This window comes from Xyrauchen texanus, chromosome 6 (genome assembly GCF_025860055.1).
Source record: "Xyrauchen texanus isolate HMW12.3.18 chromosome 6, RBS_HiC_50CHRs, whole genome shotgun sequence".
In the NCBI taxonomy this organism is placed as follows: Eukaryota; Metazoa; Chordata; class Actinopteri; order Cypriniformes; family Catostomidae; genus Xyrauchen; species Xyrauchen texanus.
In genome coordinates this window covers 9,252,358-9,278,547 of record NC_068281.1, presented here as the reverse complement: position 1 = coordinate 9,278,547, position 26,190 = coordinate 9,252,358, and the positions used below count along the sequence as shown (strand labels likewise).

The following is a 26,190-nucleotide window of genomic DNA, read 5'->3' as shown; positions in this document are numbered from 1 at the left end:
TAGTTGAACAGATGGTTTTCCCTCATCGGCTAGCTAATACACAACTACACAGACAGAATGTATAAATGTCACACATACTGTACTGACAGTTCTCCATCACATACAGAGAGAGAGAGCAGAGAGAGAGAGAGAGAGAGAGAGAGAGACTAAATAAAAGACTTAATCCACCTACCTAAAAGACCAAACAATGAAGTAAACACTGCAAAAACTCATTTTATGAATCAATATGTTTGTTTTGTTTTCCCATAAAACAAATACATTTACTAGATAAGACAAATTGCTTCCAGCGAATATATCTTCAAGGTTTTTTTATTCTTACTACATTAACGTGTTGTTTTTACAAGTTAAAGCATGAACCTCACTAGATTTTGTTAGATTTATCTTTAAACAATTTGCCAATGGGGTAAAAAGAAGATAAACTTAATTCAAGATATGTTCTCTCAAAACTTTGTTCTTTGAAAAATTATACTGAGATATTTCTTTTAATGAAAAACAAGACAAAATACTGATTGGGGGGAAAAAACTGAAATAGAGCAACGTAAGGCGACAGATGATAGACTCGTTTCATTATTTTGGTTGATTAGTCACTGGTAAGACTCATGTGACTCAGTACTTTAACAGCTTGTGCTTTAAGTAATTGAATATGATCGTGATATTACAGTCAATTTTTATTTATCTCATCGTGACTGGCTGCTGTGTTTTGATATATAAAATAATAAGCATGATTTTTTAAATCATACATTTATAAAGCATCCATGCATAATACTAATTTGGTGTTAACATGCACAAATGTACATCAGCCTAAAAATCTTTCCATAAACTTAATGCATTTACTATTTTATTTTGCATTGATGTATAAACAAATCAACCGATAAATAAGAGCACATATATGCTCCAGCGCATTGAGCTGTGACATTCATGGCTGATGCGAGTTCAAGTCCAGCTCATAATATTTTCTCATGTCTCCATTATTTCCAGATTTCCCTTCACTGTCTATATGAATAAAATTGTCTAAAAGTCCAGAAAACTAAATAATGATATTCTGATATAATTTTCTTTAATTTAACTATTTATTTATTTTGCAAATTCAGGCCAACCCTGAATTTTGTCTGGACAAATCTGAACACCTTGGGTGTTAAACATGATATCTTTCTAAATACTGTGGGGTTCATAAGTCTTGAGTTCACTTGTGAAAATGCTTCTGCTTTTCAGTTCTGAATCATACATATTTCCTAGTAATTTTATGTTATAATACTTTTTATAAAAAAATTTATAATAATTTATTTTTTATCCTACAGCTTTGGGTTTATTATTTAAATAAAAATTTGAAACACAGATTTTCACTTTTGGACTTTTGAACCCCACTGTATATTATACGCTTGTGTATATAACAGCTTCCCAACCATGAGTCATGTGGAGTGGATTTAAATAGTTCTGTTTACAGACAGGTGAGCACAGAAACGGCAAACACAATTATGCGCTTACATGCACAAAAACATTCTGTGCAATGATAAGTGACAGCTGTGAGTACCTGATAGGTGTGTGTGTGTGTGGGGGGGGGGTGGCATGTTTATGTGGTTTACAAGGATACTTTTTTAGGTTATAAACTAGTAATTACAAGGGTATTATGCTATATGTGGTTTATGAGGACATTTCTAGTGTCCCCATAATTTAAATAGCTTAAGAACTTTTAAAATTTTTTGACAAAGGACATTTTTATTGAAAATTTAAGTTTTTTGTGTGGGTTAGGTTTAGGGGTTGTGTTAGGTTTAGGGTATAGAATCTATAGTTTGTACAGTATAAAAATCATTATGTCTGTGGAAAAAGTCCTCATAATGATAGGTAGACCAACGTGTGTGTGTGTGTGTGTGTGTGTGTGTGTGTTGCAGGTGGCAGAGCAGCTAATGACTATAGCCTATGAAAACGGTGTCAACCTCTTTGACACTGCAGAGGTCTACTCAGCTGGGAAGTGAGTTTGACCTTTGACCCACACATCTACACATAAGAGAGTGGGGGAATCCCAATTTACATGCTAAATGTGAATATATACAGTATAGACACAGTAAAATGATTCTAGCACAAGGGGGTAATATTAGCAGAAATAGCATGCATAGATTCATACTTTAAAAATAGGTAAATAGATATGAGAATTGAGATACTATTATCTAGTATCTCAATGGTATCGAGTGATAACTAATCTAATCATATGATCTAAATTGTAAATACTTTATAGGATGAATAGTATGCAAATTGGGATTCAGCCATTATGTAAGAGCAGAACTAACACTCAAGCATGTAAACCTCACACCCAGACCTACAGCTTACCAGCTGGTTCATCTAAATCTGTTAAAACATACAGTGCCATGGAAAAGTTTTTAGACGCATTCTCTTGATATGTGATTTACAAATCTGCTTAGACTCAAAATGAGTAACTTTCTTTTTCACAGAGCTGAAATAATCCTAGGAAACATTATCAAGAAGAAGTGTTGGAGGTACTGAATGAGTGTGTGCTTGTGTGGGTTTATTCCTAATGCACTGTATATTACTGTCATATAACATTGGTGTATTTGTAACCATAGTGATTTGAAAAGTTATATAAGCTCTAGCTGATTTGTTAGGACAAAGCTTGTGGGTGGGGCTTCCACTGATCAATTTCATTGGTTGAGGAAATTAGCAGACCATTAATCTCATACTTAATCTGTGTGTGTGTGTGTGTCTGTGTGTGTCTGTGTCTGTGTGTGTGTGTGTGTGTGTGTGTGTGTGTGTGTGTGTGTGTGTGTGTGTGTGTGTGTGTGTATTTATCACTTTGTGGGGACCAAATGTCCCAATAAGGATAGTACATTTTTTACATTGTGGGAACAATTTGTCAGTACCAATGAGGAAAACAGCTTATAAATCATACTAAATTATGTTTTTTGAAAATGTAAAAATGCAGAAAGTTTTCTGTGAGGGTTAGGTTTAGGGGATAGAATATAAAGTTTGTACAGTATAAAAACCATTATGTCTATGGAAAGTCCCCATAAAACATGGAAACCCAACATATATGTGTGTGTGTGTGTGTGTGTGTGTGTGTGTGTGTGTGTGTGTGTGTGTGTGTGTGTGTGTGTGTGTGTGTGCGTGTGTGCGTGTGTACGTGCGTGTGATGTGTGTGATGTGTGTGTGTAGGAGATCCAGTCTGGTTATCACTACCAAGCTCTACTGGGGAGGAAAGTAAGTATTTAGTGGGGTGAATACTAAGTTACATGAAATCTATCTATCTATCTATCTATCTATCTATCTGTCTGTCCGTCCGTCCGTCCATCCGTCCGTCCATCTATTTTTATGCGGTGCATAATTTAACACCTTTTACTATATTTTTGTTATTCTCAGGTTAGGTGAAGTTAGTCGAATCTGGCCTTAATTATAAGCATTTTAAGCACTTACAAACTGCACAGAAGACTCCTTTGTGAAATATGTTCTTGCTCACAATCTCAAAACATAAAAAATCAAAGCCTTGGTTGGCAAATTTCTTACAATCTGTAAAATTCTATTTAATGGTTACAATTTCTGTTCTAGCAGTTAAAACGATTTTTGGTAAATACAAAGTAAAAAATAAGGTACAAAGATCAAAAAAGTTTTTCTATCAAAAGCAATATCAACAAGGAATCTACCATCGGAAATACTGTTTAAAATGAAGCAGCATCTGATGTAATCATCATTGCATCAGTATTTTATAGAGTCCTGTCAATCCGTAACTGCCCAGTTGATGATGTCAGTTGTAACTTCGAGTCCGCCGACAAAAGTCTCAATAAATAATCTTCGCTTTGCCTCCTCTGTCGACAACGACAGTCCCGCTGTTGTCCACAATGCCTCACCTGCAAAACATTACACTCTATACATGGTAATATATATTTTTTAAACTTCTTTATATAATATGTAATATTACATATACACTGGCGGCCAAAGGTTTGGAATAATGTATAGATTTTGCTGTTTCGGAAGGAAATTGGTCATTTAATTGACCAAAGTGGCATTCAACTGATCACAAAGCATAGTCAGGACATTACTGATATAAAAAACAGCACCATCACTATTTGAAAAAAGTCATTTATGATCAAATCTAGACAGGCCTCATTTCAGGCAGCCATCACTCCATCAACACCTTATCCTTGCATAATCATGCTAAATTGCTAATTTGGTACTTGAAAATCACTTGCCATTATATCAAACACAGTTGAAAGCTATTTGGTTCATTAAATGAAGCATGTCTTATGGTCAATATTAGTTAAAAAATGGCAAAAAAGAAACAGCTTTCTTTAGAAAATTGTCAGTCAATTGTTGTTTTGAGGAATGAAGGCTATACGATGCTTGAAATTGCTTGAAAAGATTTCACACAAAGGTGTACACTACAGTCTTCAAAGATAATATTACAACTGGCTCTAACAAGGACAGAAAGAGATGTGGAAGGCCAGATGTACAACTAAACAAGAGGATACGTGCATCAGAGTCTCTAGTTTGAGAAATAGACGCCTCACATGTCCTCCGCTGACAGCTTCATTGAATTCTACCCGCTCAACACGAGTTTCATGTACAACAGTAAAGAGAAGACTCAGGTGTGCAGGCCTTATGGGAAGAATTGCAAAGAAAAAGCCACTTTTGAAACAGAAATAAAAGGTTAGAGTGGACAAAGAAACACAGACATTGGACAACAGATAATTGGAAAAGAGTGTTATGGATCTCAACACCCATTGAGCTTTTGTGGGATCAGCTAGACTGTAAGGTGTGTGAGAAGTGCCCGACAAGACAGCCATCTATAGCAAGTGCTACAGGAAGTGTGGGGTGAAATGTCACCTGAGTATCTGAACAAACTGAATGCCAAAGATTTGCAAAACTGGCATTGTTGCATGTGGAGGATTTTTTGATGAGAACTCTTTAAAGTAATTTAAGAAGTTCTGAATTTTTTTTTTTTTTCAAATTGTAATAGTAATTTTTCACATTATTAATGTCCTGACTATACATTGTGATCAGTTGAGTGCCACTTTGGTGAAACAAAGTACTAATTTCTTTCCATAAGAGCAAAATCTGTACATTATTCCAAAGTTTTAGCCACCAGTGTATATAAAGTTGGTCTAACTTATGACATGTTTTTCTCTCAATTCTAAGTCAAATAAAATATTTGTAAAACTAAACATCTTCTTGACCAGGAATTCAAATTCAGCTCCTGCAGCTGGGTCATAAATCTAACTTGGCAAACCATTTTCTCTATCTGTTATCTCCTTTGGCTGACATTTTGCCTGCACAACATGTTCAGACATGCCCTATCTACAGTAACATGTTCACTCTGGTTTTAACTGTATATAATAAATGATGTTTACCTTATTGAATACATACAACACTAATGGGTAGACATACGGTAGTGTACAAATACTATACTCATTGTTTAAATGTTTAACACACTATACAGAGAACAGAAGTTCACACATAGTTTCACGTATCTCTTGTAAACAAAATACTGTATTTAATACATTGTCTAAATGTGTGTATCAAAATGTATATATAAAATAATCAAAAAAGGTGGCAGGGTAATTGCGCAACACTATTTACTTTCAGCTTAGTTTCTTTCTCTTTCTTTTCTCTTTGACTTTTTTTTTTCTTTTCTCCAGGGCTGAGACAGAGCGTGGGCTCTCAAGGAAGCACATTATTGAAGGTAGATATTCTCCTTCTTTTTGTAATTGACCTGAACCTTCTTTTATCTTTTCTTTTCTCATTCCCTCCTCCCTTATTGATTTTTTTTCTCTTGCGCAGCAGTAGACTGTGTGTGGCCTCATTCCTAATAAAAGCTCAGCACCCACACTAACATTCATTCTTAAACAGTGTGTAATTTTCTCTTTCTTTATCCCTGTCTCTCTGAATCTTCATTTTTTATATACATTTATTTCTGTGCTTTTTTGCCTGTACCAACCGGACAGTATAGTGTGCTTAAAGGCAAAACAGCCCAGGAAAGTAGGCATGAGTGAGCAGGAACATGGGACAGCCGATGTCAGTTTTGAACCTGGATACATGTGAGCCAACAACTCTCATTGGCTAGTCTGTGTATTTATTAAATCAAATGCAAACTCATCCCCACTTTATTTAACATTTATCTTAATGAACTGGAATAGTTACAGGACCACTCTAAAAGCCCAGGTCTTGAGCTTTATGATGCTCAAATAAAATATTTACTGAATGCAGATGACCTGCTACTTATGTCTAAGACACCAGAAGGTCTCTAAACCAGTCTGGACATCTTAAATGAATATTGCCATGATTGGGCCCTAGAAATCAGCATCCAATAAACAAAAATCCTGATATTTCAGAAAAAAATACAGAAATCTTGAAAAAAGACACATATTTACCATCAACAACTTCAAACTTCAGCACACCTCACAGTACACGGGGTTGGGCGTGGTGTTCGCTGTCCTTTTCTGCATATTACGATGCCGTTTTGTGGTCCATTCTGCATAACGCAGCAGCTCATTTTAGCTTATCGTGGCCCGTTTCACGGCCGACCCACCGGACCCCTCGGTTCTCCCAACGGCCAGTCCTCCCCTGATCGGCCCCAAAGTACATCGGCTCACCAGGAAAATGCCCGGTATGCCAGATTACCAGTCCAGCCCTGACATACATAGAACATTGGAAAGAGCATATAAAGAGCTGTATGAAATGTTATGTTGATCTGGAAAGACGATACAGTCTAGTTGAATATCTCAGACATAAAACGTAGGGAGTGATCACCGGCCATAGAAAAAGGAACAAACAAAAAAAATGGCTGCCCAAGGAAGACCGACATTATGAGATGAGATGCCCTTCATCTTTCACTGCCCAAAATACTCCTCCTTCGAGACTCACTCAACACCAAAATACAAACATCTATTCCTGAGTTTCAATCATTAAATGAGAAAGATCTATTTAAAATTTTACTTGGTGAAGGGCCCACTTCCTCCAGAGGTGCCCATCATTTACAGAAGTGCCATATACTTAGAAAACACAATTAGATATCCACTATATGCTGTGTATATACAGTACAGTACACCATCTCTTTATTCACCCCCTCCCCCCAACTTATCTTCTACTTTTTTTACTTATTTATTTATTTATTTATTTATCTTTCTATTACTGTTATTCAAATTTTTTATTATCATATTTATATTGACCTTTTTTAATGCTTTGGCAATATGTACGTATTGTATGCTATGTCAATAATTTATGAATTAATCATTTGTAATCAATAATTTAATCATTTGAAATTGAATGCTTCAATTTCAAATGTTCTTTAATCTAATTTAATTATTATCCTAATGTGATTACATGTTAATTTGTTTTTTTATTCACTTTATTGAAAAATATTTAATTATCATTTAAAGAAAATTATGGAAAAAAGGGAGGGGGTGGGGGTTCAGAAAATGTCACAAGCCAGATACAAACGTGCATCACCCATATTATCGGCATGGCTCAATGTGTCAGAACAATAAATATAGACCATTTCAATGCCCCCATACATAATTAAACGGACAAATGCATGTGATATTATGACGATCAATCATCATGTTGATGTGATGATCAACCACATCAGCTTTATCTGAGTGCTGGATTTAGAGTGGAAAATCATCATTTATTCATATTCTGATTCATCTTTCCCATTACTTTATTCCTTTGAGGCTGACCAAGAAAGGATATTAAAAGTTTCAAATCTGTCATTTTATTCCCATATCCCTTTCACATTAATTTGACTGTCGGTATCTCAAGAAATCGAACTATTTAAACTAATTCAATCACTCACATACTGTGTTCATCCATCCCTCACTCCCTCTGTTTTAAAAATATTTTAATCACTCTGGTTCATGTGTAGTTTTTCTGCTTGGCTCTAGTATGTCTCTTTTCTCCTTGCCAGCATCTCCGTGTTTGTTTGACATTGTTTGAGGGCTGGAACAACCCACTGTGTGTTTTATAAAAAGCTTACTGCTAAGAATATCTCCTCCACAAACCCAGTAACTTCCATCTTATTAGCAGAGTGGCAGGTGCAAGGGTGCTTTCAATGAGCACGGGGATGATTAATAAGTCTGGGATTAGCTGGGTTACAGTGTTTTGTGACAGAGGTAGTGCATCTGTCAGATTCATTTCAGTATAGCAGAGTGACCAGACTAATCACACCAGCACCTGACAGCTGACAACTTGTTCCTTACACAATGCTATCATATGACATTAAAACACTTTTACTAGGCACTATATTTAAAAATTTCCTTTAAATAACCAACTACATTTACAAGCTTGTAAAATCTGACCAAATTGTGCATTAGCTCAACTGATAAAGCGTTGCGCTTGTGATGCAAAGGATTGTGGAAACAGTCCAGAAGAGCATACGAGTCAACAAATGAGCTGAAAGTGTTACAGAAGCAACACAAAATGACAAGGTTGCTTCAGCAATTGTTATTCATTTAACATTTTCTTTATGTTTAAAGTTAATGGTAGAGAGGTTGTTTTAAAGGGGTCATATAATGCCATTTTTGTACAAGTTAATATGAATCTTTAGGGTCTAAATGAAAACTTTGTAATATACTTTTATTAAAAATTCTCATTAGTATTTTAAGAAAACACTAATTTTACCTGCTCAAAAACAGCTCCGTTTTCAGCACGCCGTTTCAGAGCATATGACTTTAAATGATAATGAGCTTTGGTCACCCCGCCCCTCCGTTCTGGAGTTATTCTCCGTATAACTGTTTTTTGACATTACTTCTTAATCAGTAACATACAAGTAAACCAGGTGTAACTTAGTGTTACCATGTTAACTGTAACACCTGCGTACACAGTTTTTAATAACACAATAACCATAACGCGTTGTTCATTATAAACGTGGGATCATGAATTATATTGAGAACGTCGTAACGTTATGGAAAACATGCCGTAATGTACCCTGAGTGTAAACATTAGCCACATTCATTGTGAAGCATGCAAGCGATTTGCAAAGATTAATATAAAGGTTAATAAAACGTTACACTTACTTCTTCTGGAGGTGCAGAGGGAATATAAATAGTTGGTACCGAATCTTTTTTCAGCAGCAGCTTCTTAGCAAAACCAGCTTTATACTGACCCTCGTTTATAAAGCAGTCTGGTGAAAAAGATTCGCGCAAACATGAACGCATTGACGTTGCTCGTGGGGAATATTCCCATCGTAAACAAAACTCAGCCACTGCGTCTTCAGCGGTTCAGATTTAGGAACATCAAAATGACTGCTGTGTTCGTTATTACACCGAAGAACAGAACACCACAATCGCTAGGCGCCATTCTGCTCCAGTGTATCAACAATGATGACGGACTATGATTGACAGCTCGCTCACGAGCGAGGGCGGGTCTGTGTTGAAACACTGCTGTCAATCAACAATCCTGGGAGGGGCGTCCGACCGTGTGACGTCACACGGTCGAACGGCTCGATTTGAGGCAGGGGAAAATATATAAGGAGATTAAAACAAAAACACTGGATGGATTTTTATCATAATAGGATGGTTGTGTACAGGCACAGCCAACACACATTTCAGTACAATCAACTTGAAAAAGTGCATGTACCATTATATGACCCCTTTAAAAATAATAAATTATTACTGATTATTGAACTTAATAGAGCATTACAAAAACTCATCTGTTTTTATCTCACATTTGTTTTTTAAAACTCAATATAGCATTAACCTAAAACAAATCATCTGTTTGGGAGAATATTTAACTTACTTGTGGATATTTCATATTGTAACTGACATGATACTTGTAATGAACCACGCAAATAAAATTTTCGAAATTTCAAAAATGTCACCACAGTCATATAATTTCATTGAGAGTAGGCTATTAAAACTGGTTAAAAAAGGGGTTATATGGTGGGATAAATAATTAAAAAATAAATTAAGATAATAAAAATAAAATAAAATAAATACAGAAAAATAGCACAAGCACCCTTTTCAAGCCAAACATTCCACAAAAGGATGTTTGTGCGGTTCTGAATGATAAAAAAATAAATACACTGTTCAAATTTAGGACAAAATTAGTATTTGGGCATTTTATGGTTATCAAAAGTTTCTACACCTATAGTAGTATAATCCTGTGTCATCTAACGTTTGTGGCGAAACTGCAGACAGCAAAAGTTAGTATAATATAATGACAATATTAAATTATGCATGTTTAATTCAATTACTGCATATTCTTTTTAAAAAGCCTGTTTGATTTTACGTGTAATGTAACAAAAATTTGTTGTAACATTTTGGGAGTTTACTACCAAATTTTAATGCATTAACTATCAAACATGTACTAACATGTAATTAAGTTTGCCGTTATTCATGCATAAAATCATGTAACTCTAGTCGTGGTTAAGGTTAGCTTTTCATTAGTTCTTGACTAGCCCATGCCTTAACTTATCATTAATTCATGCTTAACTAAGTATTAATTCAGGGATTCATTTGTGATTATTCATGTATGCTTTTTGTAAAGTGTTATCTTTAAAAAGTGTAATCTGCAGAAATACGGATGTCAATATTTTTCAGTGAAAAACTCCTAAAAGGGATAGTTCACCCCAAAATTAAAATGCTGTCATAATTTACTCAGCCTCGTGTGGTTCCAAACCTGTATGACTTTCTTTCATCTGTTGAACACAAAATGAGATGTTAAGCATAATAGCCTTAGTCACCGTTCACTTTTAATGCATATTTTTTCCAAAAAATGAAAGTGAAATGTGCCATTCTGCTAGACACATTTTGTGTTCCACAGAAGAAAGAACTATCCCTTTTAGTTCTCATATCATGTTTTTGTTTCCTTATACCTTCTTTTCTTTCTCTCTGTAGGTCTGAAGGGTTCCTTGCAGAGGTTACAGCTAGAATATGTGGATGTGGTTTTTGCCAATCGCCCTGACAGCAACACACCTATGGAGGGTAGGTGAGGCATTCTCTGTGTGTGCATATAACAGAATGTAGGGTGCTATTTCCATACATCTCAGGAGGCCAATTTTTTCTACAGTGTTATCAAAATCCCTGTCTAATCTCTCTCAATTTCTATGGTTCTGCAGAGCTCAGGAAGTCTTCCTCTTTCTCACTACATCACTATATCTGTCTTTCTCTCTCTCTCTCTTTGACTCCCCCTCTCTCTCTCTCTGTCTAAGGGGATTAGAGATTTGTCCATTGAGTCAATGCAGTATTTTAAAACTGCTCATTCCCTGATATGTCTTTAAGCTCAAAAACTCTCTCTTTCTCACACACACCTGAATTCTGTTCTCGGGCTGCTTTAGGTTCTCTCCTCTATAGGAGTGCGGCATCATTACTCTTGTCTTTCTCCTATGTCTTATCAACACATAAACACATTTTGCATCAGGGTTACAAGCCCAGTAAAGCAACTTCATACAGTGTGTGGATAATCTCAAGAGGAACTTGCCATATGTAGCAGAGTTTAAGAGCTGCTGCTTTGCCTTGATGTTTGGAAAAAAGCAATGTTTGGAGAAAAGCAGTTTTCAAAGAAAATGTTTTTAATCATGGTTCTACCAGCAAGACTGGAATGGTGTTAATCCAAATGAAGTTTCAAAAGATGATCCAAATTATCCAGAGTGTGCTTGGCACACATAGTTTGATTCTCATGAGAAGAGAATGATGATAAAAGTTTTTTTTTGTTTTTTTTTAAAGAACATTCTGGACTTATTCAGAGAACTCATTTCGCTACCTGTGGTTCCCCTAAGATTTGTTGTGCTTGTTGTCACTGAGCTCTATATAATGTATGATAGATTACCAATTTGATTTGAAACAAAAAAATTGGTGTATGGCTTTAGAAGAATATTTAGTGTTTGTTAAGCCTCATGGGGCAAGGTATTCTTAAGGGTAAAGCAGAATGTGGTCATATTTATGGTAACACTTTACAATAAGGTTCAATTCGTTAACATTAATTAATGCAGTAGGATTTGTGAACAAACAATTAACAATATATTTTTTACAGAATTGATTAATCTTTGTTAATGTTAGTAAATAAAATGTATGTTAGTTAATAGTGCATTAACTAATGTTAACTAATACAACTTTTGATTTAAAAAATGCATTTCTATATGTTTAAATTAGCATTAACTAAGTTTAATTATTGCTGTAAAAGGAATGTTCATTGTTGGTTCATGTTAACTAATCTTGTTAACTAGTGTTAACAGTTGAAACCTTATTGCAAAGTGTAAATAAATTAATTCATTTATCATGCACTATTTATTGTTTAATTCGCAAATTTGTGTTATTTGAGCTTTAAAGTTGTGTATATTATCCGCTTAGAGGTAGAACTATTGTTTTAAGCAGATAAACTTCTGCCTATGTGTTACTGATGCAATTCCTGAAGGAAGAAACAGTCAATATCTAGTATCTTTGTGAGTATAATGTGAAAGGTACAGGTACAGAGAATTGCTGCTGTTTTGAAGCCAAAGGTGGTCACACAGAATAATGATTTAGCTTTTTTTTATGTTTACTGGACTTTGTATGATGTTCATTGATAATTGAAAACAATTTATGGCATTATTTTTAAGACATCCTCACTGTGCAACATTTCTCCCAAGTGCCTAAAACGTTTGCACAGTACTGTATAAATGTGTATATATATAGTATATATATATATATATATATATATATATATATATATATATATATATATATATATATATATATATAGTCTCATGTTAACACAAAGTTTAGTGGCTATACTTGCAAAAATGTATTGCAGTGTTTATTAAGGTGCAGTGCATTTCCCCATAAACTTGTGAATTACGTGAAGTGAATTACACTAAAGGCAATTTATACTTTTTTTTTAAACTGAGGGATAAGTTGGTGTGGGATACCACACACTTACAAAAACAGTCCTGTCTCTGTGCATTTAAACATCTTTTAGGGAACATTCAAAGAATAATGAATACAGCATTACTCTATAATGCCTTAGTGTTCTGTAATATTTGTCAAATGCATGTTCTGACATTGTGCATCTGCTGGGGGTTTCCACAAATATCAATTGACAGACCTCAATTGACTTGTTTGTGGTTGAGTAGTCCACATCAATCCACAGGAGAGATATTAAACCCACAAATCAAAATCATAAAGCACGCTGTCTTACTCTTTCACACACACATACACACACACTCACACCCTCTCACACAAACGCACACACATAGCACGCAGATCATATTGATTTGTCAAACAGCTACATTCAGCACAGAATGACTAATCCCTTACAAAACTGTAATGGTTTCAAAGTGATTACACAGTGATGGTGTGAGAAAGTTATATCATGGTTACATTTTCAAGTTAAATTACTTTATTGGCATGATTGTGTTTACATACAATATTGCCAAAGCATTAATACACAAAACAGATAATGACAAGACAATTAATTATAATGGAAAATTCTTGCTTACTCAAGCATCACTTCAAAGCACCATCTTTGCACAGCTGCAAAACCTCACTGCGCTTAAGGGATCTGCCCTTATGTTGTGGGAACTTGATTAATCAAGACAATCTTAATTAATTTTAATGAAGCAAGATGCACTGTTGAAGTATGTGACATTTCTGGTTTATTTAAGGTAAAAAATGACCTAAAACTGTTGTGCCGGGTATGGCGAAATTAATGAATGCATCATGTGTTATGAAAAAATAAATATTTCTGGCATAAAAAAATTATTAAAGATAAACCTCCATTAGATGTTAGTTAATGGAGAAAAAATAACTGTGGGAGAAACAGGGCTCACTTTGGGGGCCAGTTGAAAGTTCTGCTGTCTGTGCTTACCAAAAATCGAATTAGTGCCCCAAGTGGTTGAAGCTGGAAGTGTTGTTGAATGTTTAAGCACCTGTGAGCTCCAGTTTTGCTTGAAATGCCTCCCTGGCCTCCTGATCTTGTCTCGGCCCTGTGGCCACCTCCCAGGCCTCCTGACCCTGTTTCGGCCCTGTGGCCACCTACCAGGACTCTTGACCCAATCCCAGCCCTGAGGTGGTCTCCTTGGTCTCCTGACTGTCCGCTTGGTCTACTTGGCCTCCTGGCCATCCGCCTGATCTGCTCCGGTCTCCTTGGTCTCCTGGCCATCCGCCTGATCTGCTCCGGTCTACTTGGTCTCCTGGCCATCTGCCTGATCTGCTCTGGCCTCTTTGGTCTCCAGGTCCACAGGGGTCCTCCCTCCCATTGGCTCTGCCTCGGTCTTCTGAACCCTTAGCTCCACGTCAGCCCTCTGAACCTCTGACTCCAGCTTGGTCCTCCGAGCCTGCAGCGTCGCACTGGCTCTTTAGCTGCCTGTTTCTCCCTTCCCCCCCATGGACACATTTTGTGAACATCTAGAATCCACTCCTTAAGGGGGTGGGGGGTAAACTCTGTTACGTATTGCCTGTTTTTTGCCTTGACATTTATGTTGAAATTCTTGTTTAGTTCCCTGTTCCTGTTTCCTGTTAGTTTTGTAGTCCTTTTGTAGTTTTCTTTCATGATTTGTTTTCCCATGATTGTTTTCCCCAGGTCTTCATTGTTCCCTTATTTACCCTTGTATATGTAAGCCCTTGTTTCCCCTGGTTTCTTTGTCAGTCTTCACATGTGTTGTCATGTTCTGTGCCTGGTTCCCTGTGTTTTGTTTCCTTTTATTCTGAGTTATCTTGTTTATCTTTTGTTTCATTTAAAGCTGCGTTTAGATCCTCATTCCTTGTCTGCCTCGTCACAGGGTGAATATAGTATATAAATCACTCTTTTTCTTTTTATTAGCATTTTTCAAACTGTCCCAACTTTTTTGGAATTGGGGTTGTACATATGGCTGCTATTTTCTACTCACTTGTTCTTTTCTCATTTCAACTCTTTTGCCTTTTTCCCCTCTCAGAATCCTGTCATTTATGTCTTATACATTCACCTGTCTTGGGCTACCCTACTCTGCCGCTGTTGGATGAAGAGGGTAGCTCAGACATTATTCATCAGTGGGATACATTGAAGATCTATAATATATTTGCAAAATTTTGTTGGCAATATAAAATGGTAGATCTTAGATATCTTGATGATTTTAATGCTGTTTTTGTTTGGCCATTAGTTTCCTAAAGACCGCCTCATTAACTAGCAAATATTATAGTGTTTATACATAATGTTTGGGAAAATCCAATTGAAGTGATCATTCCTCTGCATGGCATTACTCTATGAATGTACCCTTCACAAACAGTCCTGTGGAAGGGCCATTAGTAAAAAAAAAAAGTTCTTATTTTCGTTTGGAATGATACTTCGAGTGGTGTCCCCTTCCTACAGTGCCATTCAAGGGAGCAAAAATGCAGTTTGGTAAATTCCCAGAGTCTGATTTAAACTTAGCAAACATTATATATATATATATATATATATATATATATATATATATATATATATATATATATATATATATATATATATATATTATATACATGTGAAACTCGAAAAATTAGAATATCGTGCAGAAGTTCATTAATTTCAGTAATTCAACTTAAAAGGTGAAACTAATATATTATATAGACTCATTACAAGCAAAGTAAGATATTTCAAGCCTTTATTTGATATAATTTTGATGATTATGGCTTACAGCTTATGAAAACCCCAAATTCAGAATCTCAGAAAATTAGAATATTGTGAAAAGGTTCAGTATTGTAGGCTCAAAGTGTCACACTCTAATCAGCTAAACACCTGCAAAGGGTTCCTGAGCCTTTAAATGGTCTCTCAGTCTGGTTCAGTTGAATTCACAATCATGGGGAAGACTGCTGACCTGACAGTTGTGCAGAAAACCATCATTGACACCCTCCACAAGGAGGGAAAGCCTCAAAAGGTAATTGCAAAAGAAGTTGGATGTTCTCAAAGTGCTGTATCAAAGCACATTAATAGAAAGTTAAGTGGAAGGGAAAAGTGAGGAAGAAAAAGGTGCACAAGCAGCAGGGATGACCGTAGCCTGGAGAGGATTGTCAAGAAAAGGCCATTCAAATGTGTGGGGAGCTTCACAAGGAGTGGACTGAGGCTGGAGTTACTGCATCAAGAGCCACCACACACAGACGGGTCCTGGACATGGGCTTCAAATGTCAGACGTCTTACCTGGGCTAAAGAAAAAAGAACTGGTCTGTTGCTCAGTGGTCCAAAGTCCTCTTTTCTGATGAGAGCAAATTTTGCATCTCATTTGGAAACCAAGGTCCCAGAGTCTGGAGGATGAATGGAGAGGCACACAATCCAAGATGCTTGAAGTCCAGTGTGAAGTTTCCACAGTCTGTGTTGGTTTGGGGAGCCATGTCATCGGCTGGTGTTGGTCCACTGTGCTTTATTAAGTCCAGAGTAAACGCAGCCGTCTACCGGGACATTTTAGAGCACTTCATGCTTCCTTCAGCAGACAAGCTTTATGGAGATGCTGACTTCATTTGCCAGCAGGACTTGGCACCTGCCCACACTGCCAAAAGTACCAAAACCTGGTTCAATGACCATGGTATTACTTTGCTTGATTGGCCAGCAAACTCGCCTGACCTGAACCCCATAGAGAATCTATGGGGCATTGCCAAGAGAAAGATGAGAGACATGAGACCAAACAATGCAGAAGAGCTGAAGGCCGCTATTGAAGCATCTTGGTCTTCCATAACACCTCAGCAGTGCCACAGGCTGATAGCATCCATGCCACGCCGCATTGAGGCAGTAATTAATGCAAAAGGGGCCCAAACCAAGTACTGAGTACATATGCATGATTATACTTTTCAGAGGGCCGACATTTCTGTATTTAAAATCCTTTTTTTATTGATTTCATGTAATATTCTAATTTTCTGAGATTCTGAATTTGGGGTTGTAAGCTGTAAGCCATAATCATCAAAATTATATCAAATAAAGGCTTGAAATATCTTACTTTGCTTGTAATGAGTCTATATAATATATTAGTTTCACCTTTTAAGTTGAATTACTGAAATTAATGAACTTTTGCACGATATTCTAATTTTTCGAGTTTCACCTGTATATACTGTAAGTAGCTTTATGAGTTCATAATGGCTGCTTTTGCCCAAAAGCTAAATGTTACCACTGAAGAGTAATGACTAAAACTGAACCCAAAAAGCAGTAAAGGGCTCCACTGATACTCTGGTAATGGTGCAGAACAGTAGTGCCTTGAGCATGCCAGGGCAGATGGTCTTTCTGCAGGGAGCCAAAGTGGTGCTCTGTCCAATGTACACCAGTGCATGATAACATGTTTTGTAGCTGTATTTGTTTCTTATTATTGAGTTAAGATGTATACTACATGGCCAAAGATATGTGGACACCAGAACATCATACCCACATGAACATGTGTAAAACCAAGTGAGTTAATAGGGAGTTGAGTCCTGCCTTTGCTGCTGCTTACACTAGATGTTGGAACATGGCTGCAGGTATTTGCTCCCATTTAGATCCCAAAGAGATCCATTCCAAAGGGGTCCACTGGGTTTCTGTGGGCTTTGTGCAGGCCAATCAAGTACATTTTTTATTTGCATGTATTATTGAAGCGCCCAATTCACTAAAGGAATTATACAAATCGGGTAATGGTGTAAACAAGGCCACAAAATTTGTCCTGATCGCAACTTGAACTGTGCAATTCCCCGGGCCAGATCGAAGTGCTAAATTATGGAGGCTGCATACTTAACTGGGACTATACAGCATTGCTTTTGCACTGTGATCCAGGCATCTGAATTGTCTCTTTAAAATGTAGAAAGTGCACTTGACAACACTGTCTGGATAAATGCCTGGTTAATGTTCTTCTCCATCATTTGCTCATTCATCATGATGAATTTCTGCTACCATTATCACAAAAATGTATACAAACATTCAGTTTTAAGTAAAATGAAGTTTAGTTTACCACCAGCTTTGCATGGGGGGTAATAGTGCAGCGGTGACTGCATCTGGCAAATTCCATAATGAGCCTCATTTGCATAAAAAGGAGCCGTGATTGCCCAGAAAACAATGAAAATGACTGAATTTAAATACACAGCTATTTATGCAGTGCCTGGATCATTTTTTGTTTTACTGCAGGTGTTATGTGAATAAGACATTTTATTAAGATTTTGCCCTGAAATACTAAGTGTCCATTTAAGAAATATCGCCCCTGTATCTTTCATAAATGGACACTTAGTCAATGGACACTTAGTCCAGTAACTTCTCTGAAATGGAGCCAAAACACATTACATTTTAAGAACAGTCTTTCTGGTAAGCTCAAATAAAAGTGAACTGAATAAAAGGGAAGTGAATTAAGGATTGATTAATAAATAAAATAAAGGTATGCTGCATGCTTATAATGTATAATATGCTGTGATGCCTTTTTGGTCTCTCTTTTAAAGGGATAGTTTTCCACGATCATTTCCACGCCCTCATGCCATTCCAGATGTGTATGGCTTTCTTTCTTCAGTAGAACACAAAAAAAGATTTTTAGAAGACTATTTTAGCTCTGTAGGTCCATATAATGCAAGTGAAAGGTGATCAGACCTTAGTAACTCTACAAATAAAATAAAGGAAACATAAAAGTAAAACCTTCAGAAGCAATATAATAGATTTGGGTGACAAACAAATCAATATTTAAGTAATTTTTAATCCAAATCTCCACTTTAACTATCACTTTCAGATGTAAAAGTGAAACTAAACAGGCACCACATGTGAATTTCAGATGTAAAAGTGAAAGTGGAGATTTAGAGTAATAAATAAATAAATAAAATGACTTAATTTTGATCCGTTTCTCACCCACACTTATAATATCGCTTCTGAAGATATGGATTTAACCACTGAAGTCTTATGTATTACTTCTGTTACCTTTATGTGATTTTTGGAGCTACAAAGATTTGATCACATTCACTTGCCTTGCATGGACCAACAGAGCTGAGATATTCTTCTAAAAATCTTTGTTTGTGTTCTGCTGAAGAAAGAAAGCCATACACATCTGGGATGGCATGGGGGTGAGTAAATGATGCGATCATTTCCATTGTGGGGTGAACAATCCCTTTAAGGAGTTATATATTATGGTACATGTGTCATATCTTAATTTAATGGATTTAAATTTAGTTCACTCTTTTAGAAACTATTTCTTAACTCTTTCTGCTCTAACAGAGAGCTGATGATCTTAAAGCTTAAAAAAATGTCATCTTTTCTAAAAAGCTTTAGAATGGAATAGATTTGACTGTTATCCTTGAATTTATTATATTGGGAACTTTCAAATCATTGCACATTGTTTTATGTGTGGGACCCCAGAATACTTTCTAACTGAGATACTGAGGCGTTGCCTGACTCACAGCTAAACTGCCTCTTGTGTATAACCCTGTTCATTCAGAGGGCTGTGAAATTGCTCTTCAGCTTAATTAGAGTTTACCTTTCTGAAACTCTGTTTGTCAGAGAAAATGAAGGCAGTGCAATCTAACGGTGACCAGGCACATAAGTCATAAACAAAATTACTCTCTCTGGCACAGGCTGTTTTAGAAGTAGATACAATTTTGTCTGTGATTGTGTGTTTCAGAGATAGTGAGAGCCATGACTCATGTCATTAATCATGGCATGTCCATGTACTGGGGAACGTCACGCTGGTCAGCTATGGAGATCATGGTGAGTAGAGGACAAGCATGATATTTCCATGACATTTTTCTCTTAATCTAATCCTTGTGCTTGTTCTGTGCACTCTTTATAGCTTTCTTTGTCCCTCCTCTATTATTAAAGTCTGTGCTTTTTCTCTATATATATATTTGTTCCAACCTATCAATAAGAACAGTTGTTTTCTTTGTTAGGCTGTTTACTTTTTGATTGCCCATGACAGTGTGAGTGGGCGTTTAAAGTTTGGCAGGACTCAACATTGTTTGGAGATCGAATATGAAATAATGAGATTTTGAGTTTATTTGTTCTCATCCTCTCTTTCTTTTCTCCCTGTAGGAGGCGTACTCTGTCGCAAGGCAATTTAATCTTATTCCTCCTGTGTGTGAACAGGCAGAATATCATTTTTTTCAAAGGAATAAAGTAGAGATGCAATTGCCTGAACTGTACCATAAGATAGGTATAAATGCATGCATGTACACAAACATTTATGATATCAAAATTTGACTTCTAAGATAGCCCAAAAGGGAGTTTCATGAAGCCCTAAACACACAATTTTGCTTTTCAGGTGTTGGTGTGGTGTCCTGGTCCCCTCTGGCTTGTGGGATCATTACAGGAAAGTACGAGAAAGGCATTCCAGAATCCTCCAGGGCCTCTCAGAAGGTACTTCAGGCCTGTTTGTTGTGGCAGAACCGTCATATGCTGTAAACAGATATAATAATTTCTGTTGAGTAAAAAACTGACATAGTACCAGAAACACAAGAACAAGAATAAAACTGGTGGAAGGCAGGGCCGGGTCGTGATCATACACACCCGGTCCATTATCAGGCTAAGCAAGCCTCCGAGCAGGATAAAGGCCGATGACAGACGGTGGTGCAGGAGAGAGAGATCGTTAACGGACATGTCCGTCATATGTGTGTTTGTTGTCTTTTAAGTTTCTCATTAAAATATTATTTATATCGTAAAGCCGGTTCTCGCCTCCTCCTTTCCATTGACTGCTTTACAAGCATGTTTTTATGTCCCAGAGGCCGGTCTGCACGAACAAAGAGCTGAAGCCCGAACCTGGCCTGAAAACCTGTAAATAAGACCCTGACCAAACCTGATTCGACTGGGATTGGTACAAATTTTAAAACTGAACCCGACCCGTACCCAGAATACTTCACCAACAGCTCACTTAAAAGGGATTGTTCTCCCAAAAATGAAAATTCTCTCATCATTTACTTACACTTATGCCATCCCAGATGTGAATGACTTTCTTTTTTCCTGTAGATCGCAAACAAAGTTTTGTAGAAAATATCTTAAGTGAATGGTGGCCAAAATTTTGAAGGTCAAAAAAGCATATAAAGGCAGCATTAAAGTAATCCATATGACTCAAGTTGTTAAATCAATGTCTTCAGAAATTATATGATAGGTGTGCGTGAGAAACAGATCCATATTTAAATCCTTTTTACTATAAATCTTTTTTTACCCAGCCCTCCTATTCATGATAGTTCTTCTTCTGTTTTTAATGTTTTGCATTCTTTGTGCATATCGCCATCTACTGGGCAGGGAGGCGAAAGAAAAAACTAAGGAAGGGATAAAGCAAAAGAAAAAAATAAATAATTTTGCACAACTGCCCAGTAGGTGGCGATATGCTCGAAGAATGTGAAACGGCAAAAAACAGAATAACTCTCGAGAATGTACTGAAACTCTCGTGTGTGAAAATAGTTTTATAGTTAAAATGACTTAAACATTTATTTGTTTCTCACCCACACTTATCATATCACTTCTGATGATATGGATCTAACCACTGGAGTCGTATTAATTACTTTTATGTTGCCTTAATATGCTTTTTGGACCTTAAAATAGTTGGTCACCATTCACTTGCATTGAATGGACCAACAGAGATGAAAAATGCTTCTAAAAATCTTTCTTTGTGTTCAGCAGAAAAAAAGAAAGTTATACACATCTGGAATGGCATGAGGGTGAGTAAATGATGAGAGAATTTTCATTTTTGCGTGAACTATCTCTTAAAGCTCTGACTAAAAGTTGAAGAAGCATTTGTGTATGTGTAGTGCACACAAATTGACCTGAACCAGACACACAAACTTTAAGTTACAAATGAAAAATGGACCTCAGACCTGACAGTTTGTTGGATCCCTTCAGGCTTGGGTTGGGTAGAAGACCTTTAGTCCTAGACCACATGATACATTAGATTTCTGACTACCATTCATCATTAGTAACTATAGCACTGCTGTGATGGCAACTAGCAATCTGAGTGATCCATATTTAGTTTTATTGGTTATTTACATGGTCTAATGTAAATCATTTTATCCAAAGTCTCTTTCAGTGCACTCATTTCATAGACTTACCTCTTGGAGCTGAATTATCTGGCTTAGATCACAGAAACGAGATCTTATAACCTCCTCTGTTCATAAATTACACTTACATTGGTCTAAATTTAGAATCATCGTATTACAAGTCTATATTAGACTGTTTACACACCATCACCATCCAACCACATCGTTAGCTAGAATTCAGGCTTGAAGGCAGCAAATCTGTTAGGGCATATTTGGTGTGGGTCTATCTGTGAGGTTGTCTGTGAACTCTTCTGACTCTCTGCAGTCATACCAGTGGCTGAAGGAGAAGATTCTGAGTGAGGATGGCAGAAAGCAGCAGGCCAAGCTTAAGGAGTTGACCCACATTGCTGAGAGGCTCAGCTGTACCCTGCCACAACTTGCCATCGGTCGGTCAAAATAACTTTCCCCATTTTCACTTCAACTGTCACAGTGTGCTACATTTTAATGCTACTATAGAGATTCAACTGTTCAGTTATTCTGTTAGTGTTTACTGTACGCAGACCTGAAAAAAAATGCTGATTGTTGGGCCCCAAAATCCAGTTTGATGCAATAGACTTCTTACTTCATGCATATCTCCTCACTGAGAAACAAACCTTTTTTTTTTCTAAATTGCAAGTCCGGACATTTACCCACAGGATTTTAAAGTCCCCAAATGAGAGGTTTCTCTTTTAATTCTTTGTTCATTGTAGGTAAAGCATTCAGTTGCCTGTTCATTACAAAATTAAGAAAGTCCTGGGATTCTCTATAGACAAACAGGATGACATCAGATATTACTTTAGAATAAATAACCTACTATATGAAAGACATACCTGACATGTTTTGGTCAATTTGGAAAGCTTTTTATGATGTTCAATAAAAGCTTGATGATGACTCTTTTATACACTTAAATGGCTCGCCCAAAAATGCCAACACTGTCATTAATTATTTCATGTAGTAATTATCCTCATGTTGTTCCAAACTCTTACGATTTTTTTTCTTCTGTAGAACACAAAAATAGATGTTAGCTAGAATGTTAGACTGTCACCAATCGTACGCAGTCATTGCATCTTTTTTTCCATACAATGAAAGTGAATGGTGACTGAGAATAACATTCTGCTAAACATCTCCTTTTATGTTCAGTGGAAGAAAAAAGTGGTACGGGTTTGGAACAACATCAGAGTGAGCAAATGACAATTTTTAAAATGTTTTTTAATGTTTTTTTGTATGTGTGTGTTTAGTATAATGTATGTATTTATTTAGTTTTTACATTTTCCTTCCTTATCTATCAACAGTAATTTAATAATTTATGGGCGAATTCCAAACCGAAATTGTGTGCCCTTGGAGGGCACAGCCGGAAGGGACAACACTACAAGGGTCATTCCAAATGAAAGTGAGCCACTAAATTCACAAAGGGCCCTTTTTCAAGACTGTTAGTGAAGGGTATACTTTCATATACCAGATAATAAGGATGCTCACTTTTGACTGGAATTTACCCTATACTTAAAAATCTCAGTTGTTTTCTTCTATCTCTGTTCTTCACTTTGGAAAAAAAAAAAAGTTAACCAAAGCGTGTCCTATACAAATTATTACCATATACTGTATACAATTTCCAATAATTAACAATTGGAAGCAGCAATATATCAGAACCCCACCAGCTCAAGTGAGGATCAGATTTCTCATATATGTGTTGTGTATTCCCCTGTAGCCTGGTGCCTCCGTAATGAAGGAGTGAGTTCTGTTCTCCTGGGTACCTCTAACCCTGCACAGCTCACTGAGAACCTGGGGGCGATACAGGCAAGAGATTTATCAAGATATCGCAATTCCACTTGCACACTGTGAATCACGGCCATCCCTCAAGCTCCGGTGACCTGCTACAGCATTGTGCTCTCATCTCTTAACACATTTCATCTCAATCTCACAGTCTGCCTGTGGTTGATTTACATTTAAAGCTTTAAACACAGAGTATTGCTTGGCATTTTGTATGTGCCACAGCAAAATATATACTTTTCACACACTGCTGGAAAGGCCAGCTAAATCTTCAGTTTCTAACTGGTCCAAGCTGGTTTAGAAGACCAACTGCATGGTTAAAAAACAAGATTGACTACTTAAAAGAATAGATCACCCAAAAATGACCTATTTCTTCATTAATTTATTCACTGTCATGTTGATCTAAACCTGTATGGCTTTCTCAATTCCATGGAAAACAAAAAAGAAGATATTCAGCAGAATGTAAAGGCTGCAATGAGATTTGAAAGCTATTATGGAGGGCAAGAATCATTTTTATAGGAAAAATGACAAACTGTGAAATATCTCAATGTTCCAATGAAGAAAGAAAAATAGACGGGTTAGGAATGAGGGTGAATACATGATTACAGTTTAAAGATTTTTCAGTTTTGAGTGAACTATTCTTTAAAGATGGTATGCCCTGTTTATTTCCTGCAGTAAATCTATGTGATTCTGTTTATGACCTGTGTGATTTATTACATTCTCATTTACAGGTTCTTTCAAAGATCACCTCTCATGTGGCCACAGATATTGACAAAATCTTGTGCAACCGCCCCCACAGTAAGAAAGACTACCATCAATAGGCCTTCCTGTGAACTTGTACTACTTGAGACTCAGGATCCCAGCCCTCTTGTGTCGACGGGTATCCGTAGTTATGTGATTCCACATTTGTGTGTCTATCTCAACTTCTCCTGCAGAGATCCATCGTTACTGTTACAGTAGAAATGCTAAAGTGTTATGCATGCTTCTGTTCAACCTAAACCTGAGCTCAACCTTGCGTGTAGATCTCTGTGAAGACACACCTGCCTGTGAAGCACAAAAGATCCTGGACTCCCTCATCCATGGGATTATGCATTCAGCTGTCCATCACCCATATGTGCCAAAGTAAACCCTGGTCTTGACCTTAAAAGGTCCTCAATAATGGGTAGACAGAGGGACACATGACAGGCCCTTGTGAGGGAATGGTCCTGATTATTGTCTATTAAAAGAACATACTGTAGGTAAACATTTCATATTGTGCTGAGAATGTAAATACTAAGAACTGTGAAATGTGGCAGAGCAGCATGTAGAGTTGAACAGGGTAAGATGTGTGCATCAGTAACAAATGTGTTGGATTAAAAAGCCATCAACAGCAGAGTGGGCTGTTATTTTGTTAATATGATCTCAAAAATTTTCCACATTTTGTCTCAAGCATCTTGAAATGCGTTACGACTGTGTGTTTCCCTATGTGATCCCTGAAACTTGTGCTCTGTCTGATCTGTCCATAATTTCTTCTTTCCTTTCTGCTTTTAATGAATACTATAACTTTATTCTATCACACTAGTTAAAGGAATAGTTCACCCAAAAATGAAAATTCTCTCATCATTTACTCATCCTCAGGCCATCCCAGATGTGTGACTTTCTTTCTTCTGCAGAACACAAACAAAGATTTGTAGAAAAATATCTTAGCTCTGTAGGTCCATAAAAATCAAGAAAATGTGAGCAGAACTTTGAAGCTCCAAAAAGCAAATAAAGGCAGCATAAAAGTAATCCATATGACACCAGTGGTTAGTCCATGTCTTCAGAAGAGATATGATAGGTGTGCATGGGAAAGATATCCATATTTAAATTCTTTTTTTACTATAAATCTCCACTTCTACCGCCATTGTTCTTCTTTTGTTTATTGGCAATTGCATTCTTTGTGCATATCACTACTTACTGGAGATTTATGGTAAAAAAGAACTTACATTTTAATCTGTTTCTCACCCACACCTATTATAAGGTTCAGAAGACATGGATTTAACCACTGGAGTCATATGGATTACTTTTAGGCTGTCTTTATGTGCTTTTTGGAGCTTCACAGTTCTGGCCACCATTCACTTGCATTGTATGGACCTACAGAGCTGAGATATTCTTCTAAAAATCTTCATTTGTGTTCTGCAGAAGAAAAAGATCAAACACATTTGGGATGGCATGAGGATGAGTACATGAGGAGAGAATTTTCTTATTTGGTTGAGCTATTCCTTTAAAGACATGCTTGCTGCTGTATTTGCAAACTTTTGAACTGCTAAGCAGTACATACTTGAGACTCAGAGACTGATAGAAATGCAGAATAAGTTAAAGTCCTTCACAAATAGGCTCAAAATGTTTACAAACTTGAAAATGATAAAACTCTTAATTAATGCATTGTGCAGAGTGCTTTTAAAATCAGAATAAAAAATGTGTATCTCCAGTTTTGTTTACTTTTATTATTTTTGAATAGATGTATTTTTTAATCAATTAATGTTAAGCTACGTTGATGTTTGAGAAACACAGCTAGAGTAGTTGTTGCTTTAAAGGAATAGTT

The 26,190-nt window shown here is 36.5% G+C and overlaps 1 protein-coding gene across 1 annotated transcript in view; it reads left to right on the top strand.

The window, feature by feature from the left end:
- Nucleotides 1–25,235, top strand: part of kcnab1b (potassium voltage-gated channel subfamily A regulatory beta subunit 1b) — a 59,715-nt gene extending 34,480 nt beyond the window's left edge. The window contains exons 4-14 of the mRNA XM_052128772.1: nt 1,890–1,969; nt 2,448–2,492; nt 3,166–3,210; nt 5,643–5,686; nt 10,839–10,925; nt 19,475–19,560; nt 19,882–20,002; nt 20,111–20,205; nt 22,147–22,267; nt 23,566–23,654; nt 24,359–25,235. Coding sequence (XP_051984732.1) covers nt 1,890–1,969; nt 2,448–2,492; nt 3,166–3,210; nt 5,643–5,686; nt 10,839–10,925; nt 19,475–19,560; nt 19,882–20,002; nt 20,111–20,205; nt 22,147–22,267; nt 23,566–23,654; nt 24,359–24,448 — 903 coding nt within the window. The 3' untranslated portion in view covers nt 24,449–25,235. The remainder of the gene's footprint in view (nt 1–1,889; nt 1,970–2,447; nt 2,493–3,165; nt 3,211–5,642; nt 5,687–10,838; nt 10,926–19,474; nt 19,561–19,881; nt 20,003–20,110; nt 20,206–22,146; nt 22,268–23,565; nt 23,655–24,358) is intronic.
- Nucleotides 25,236–26,190: the final 955 nt, after the last annotated feature.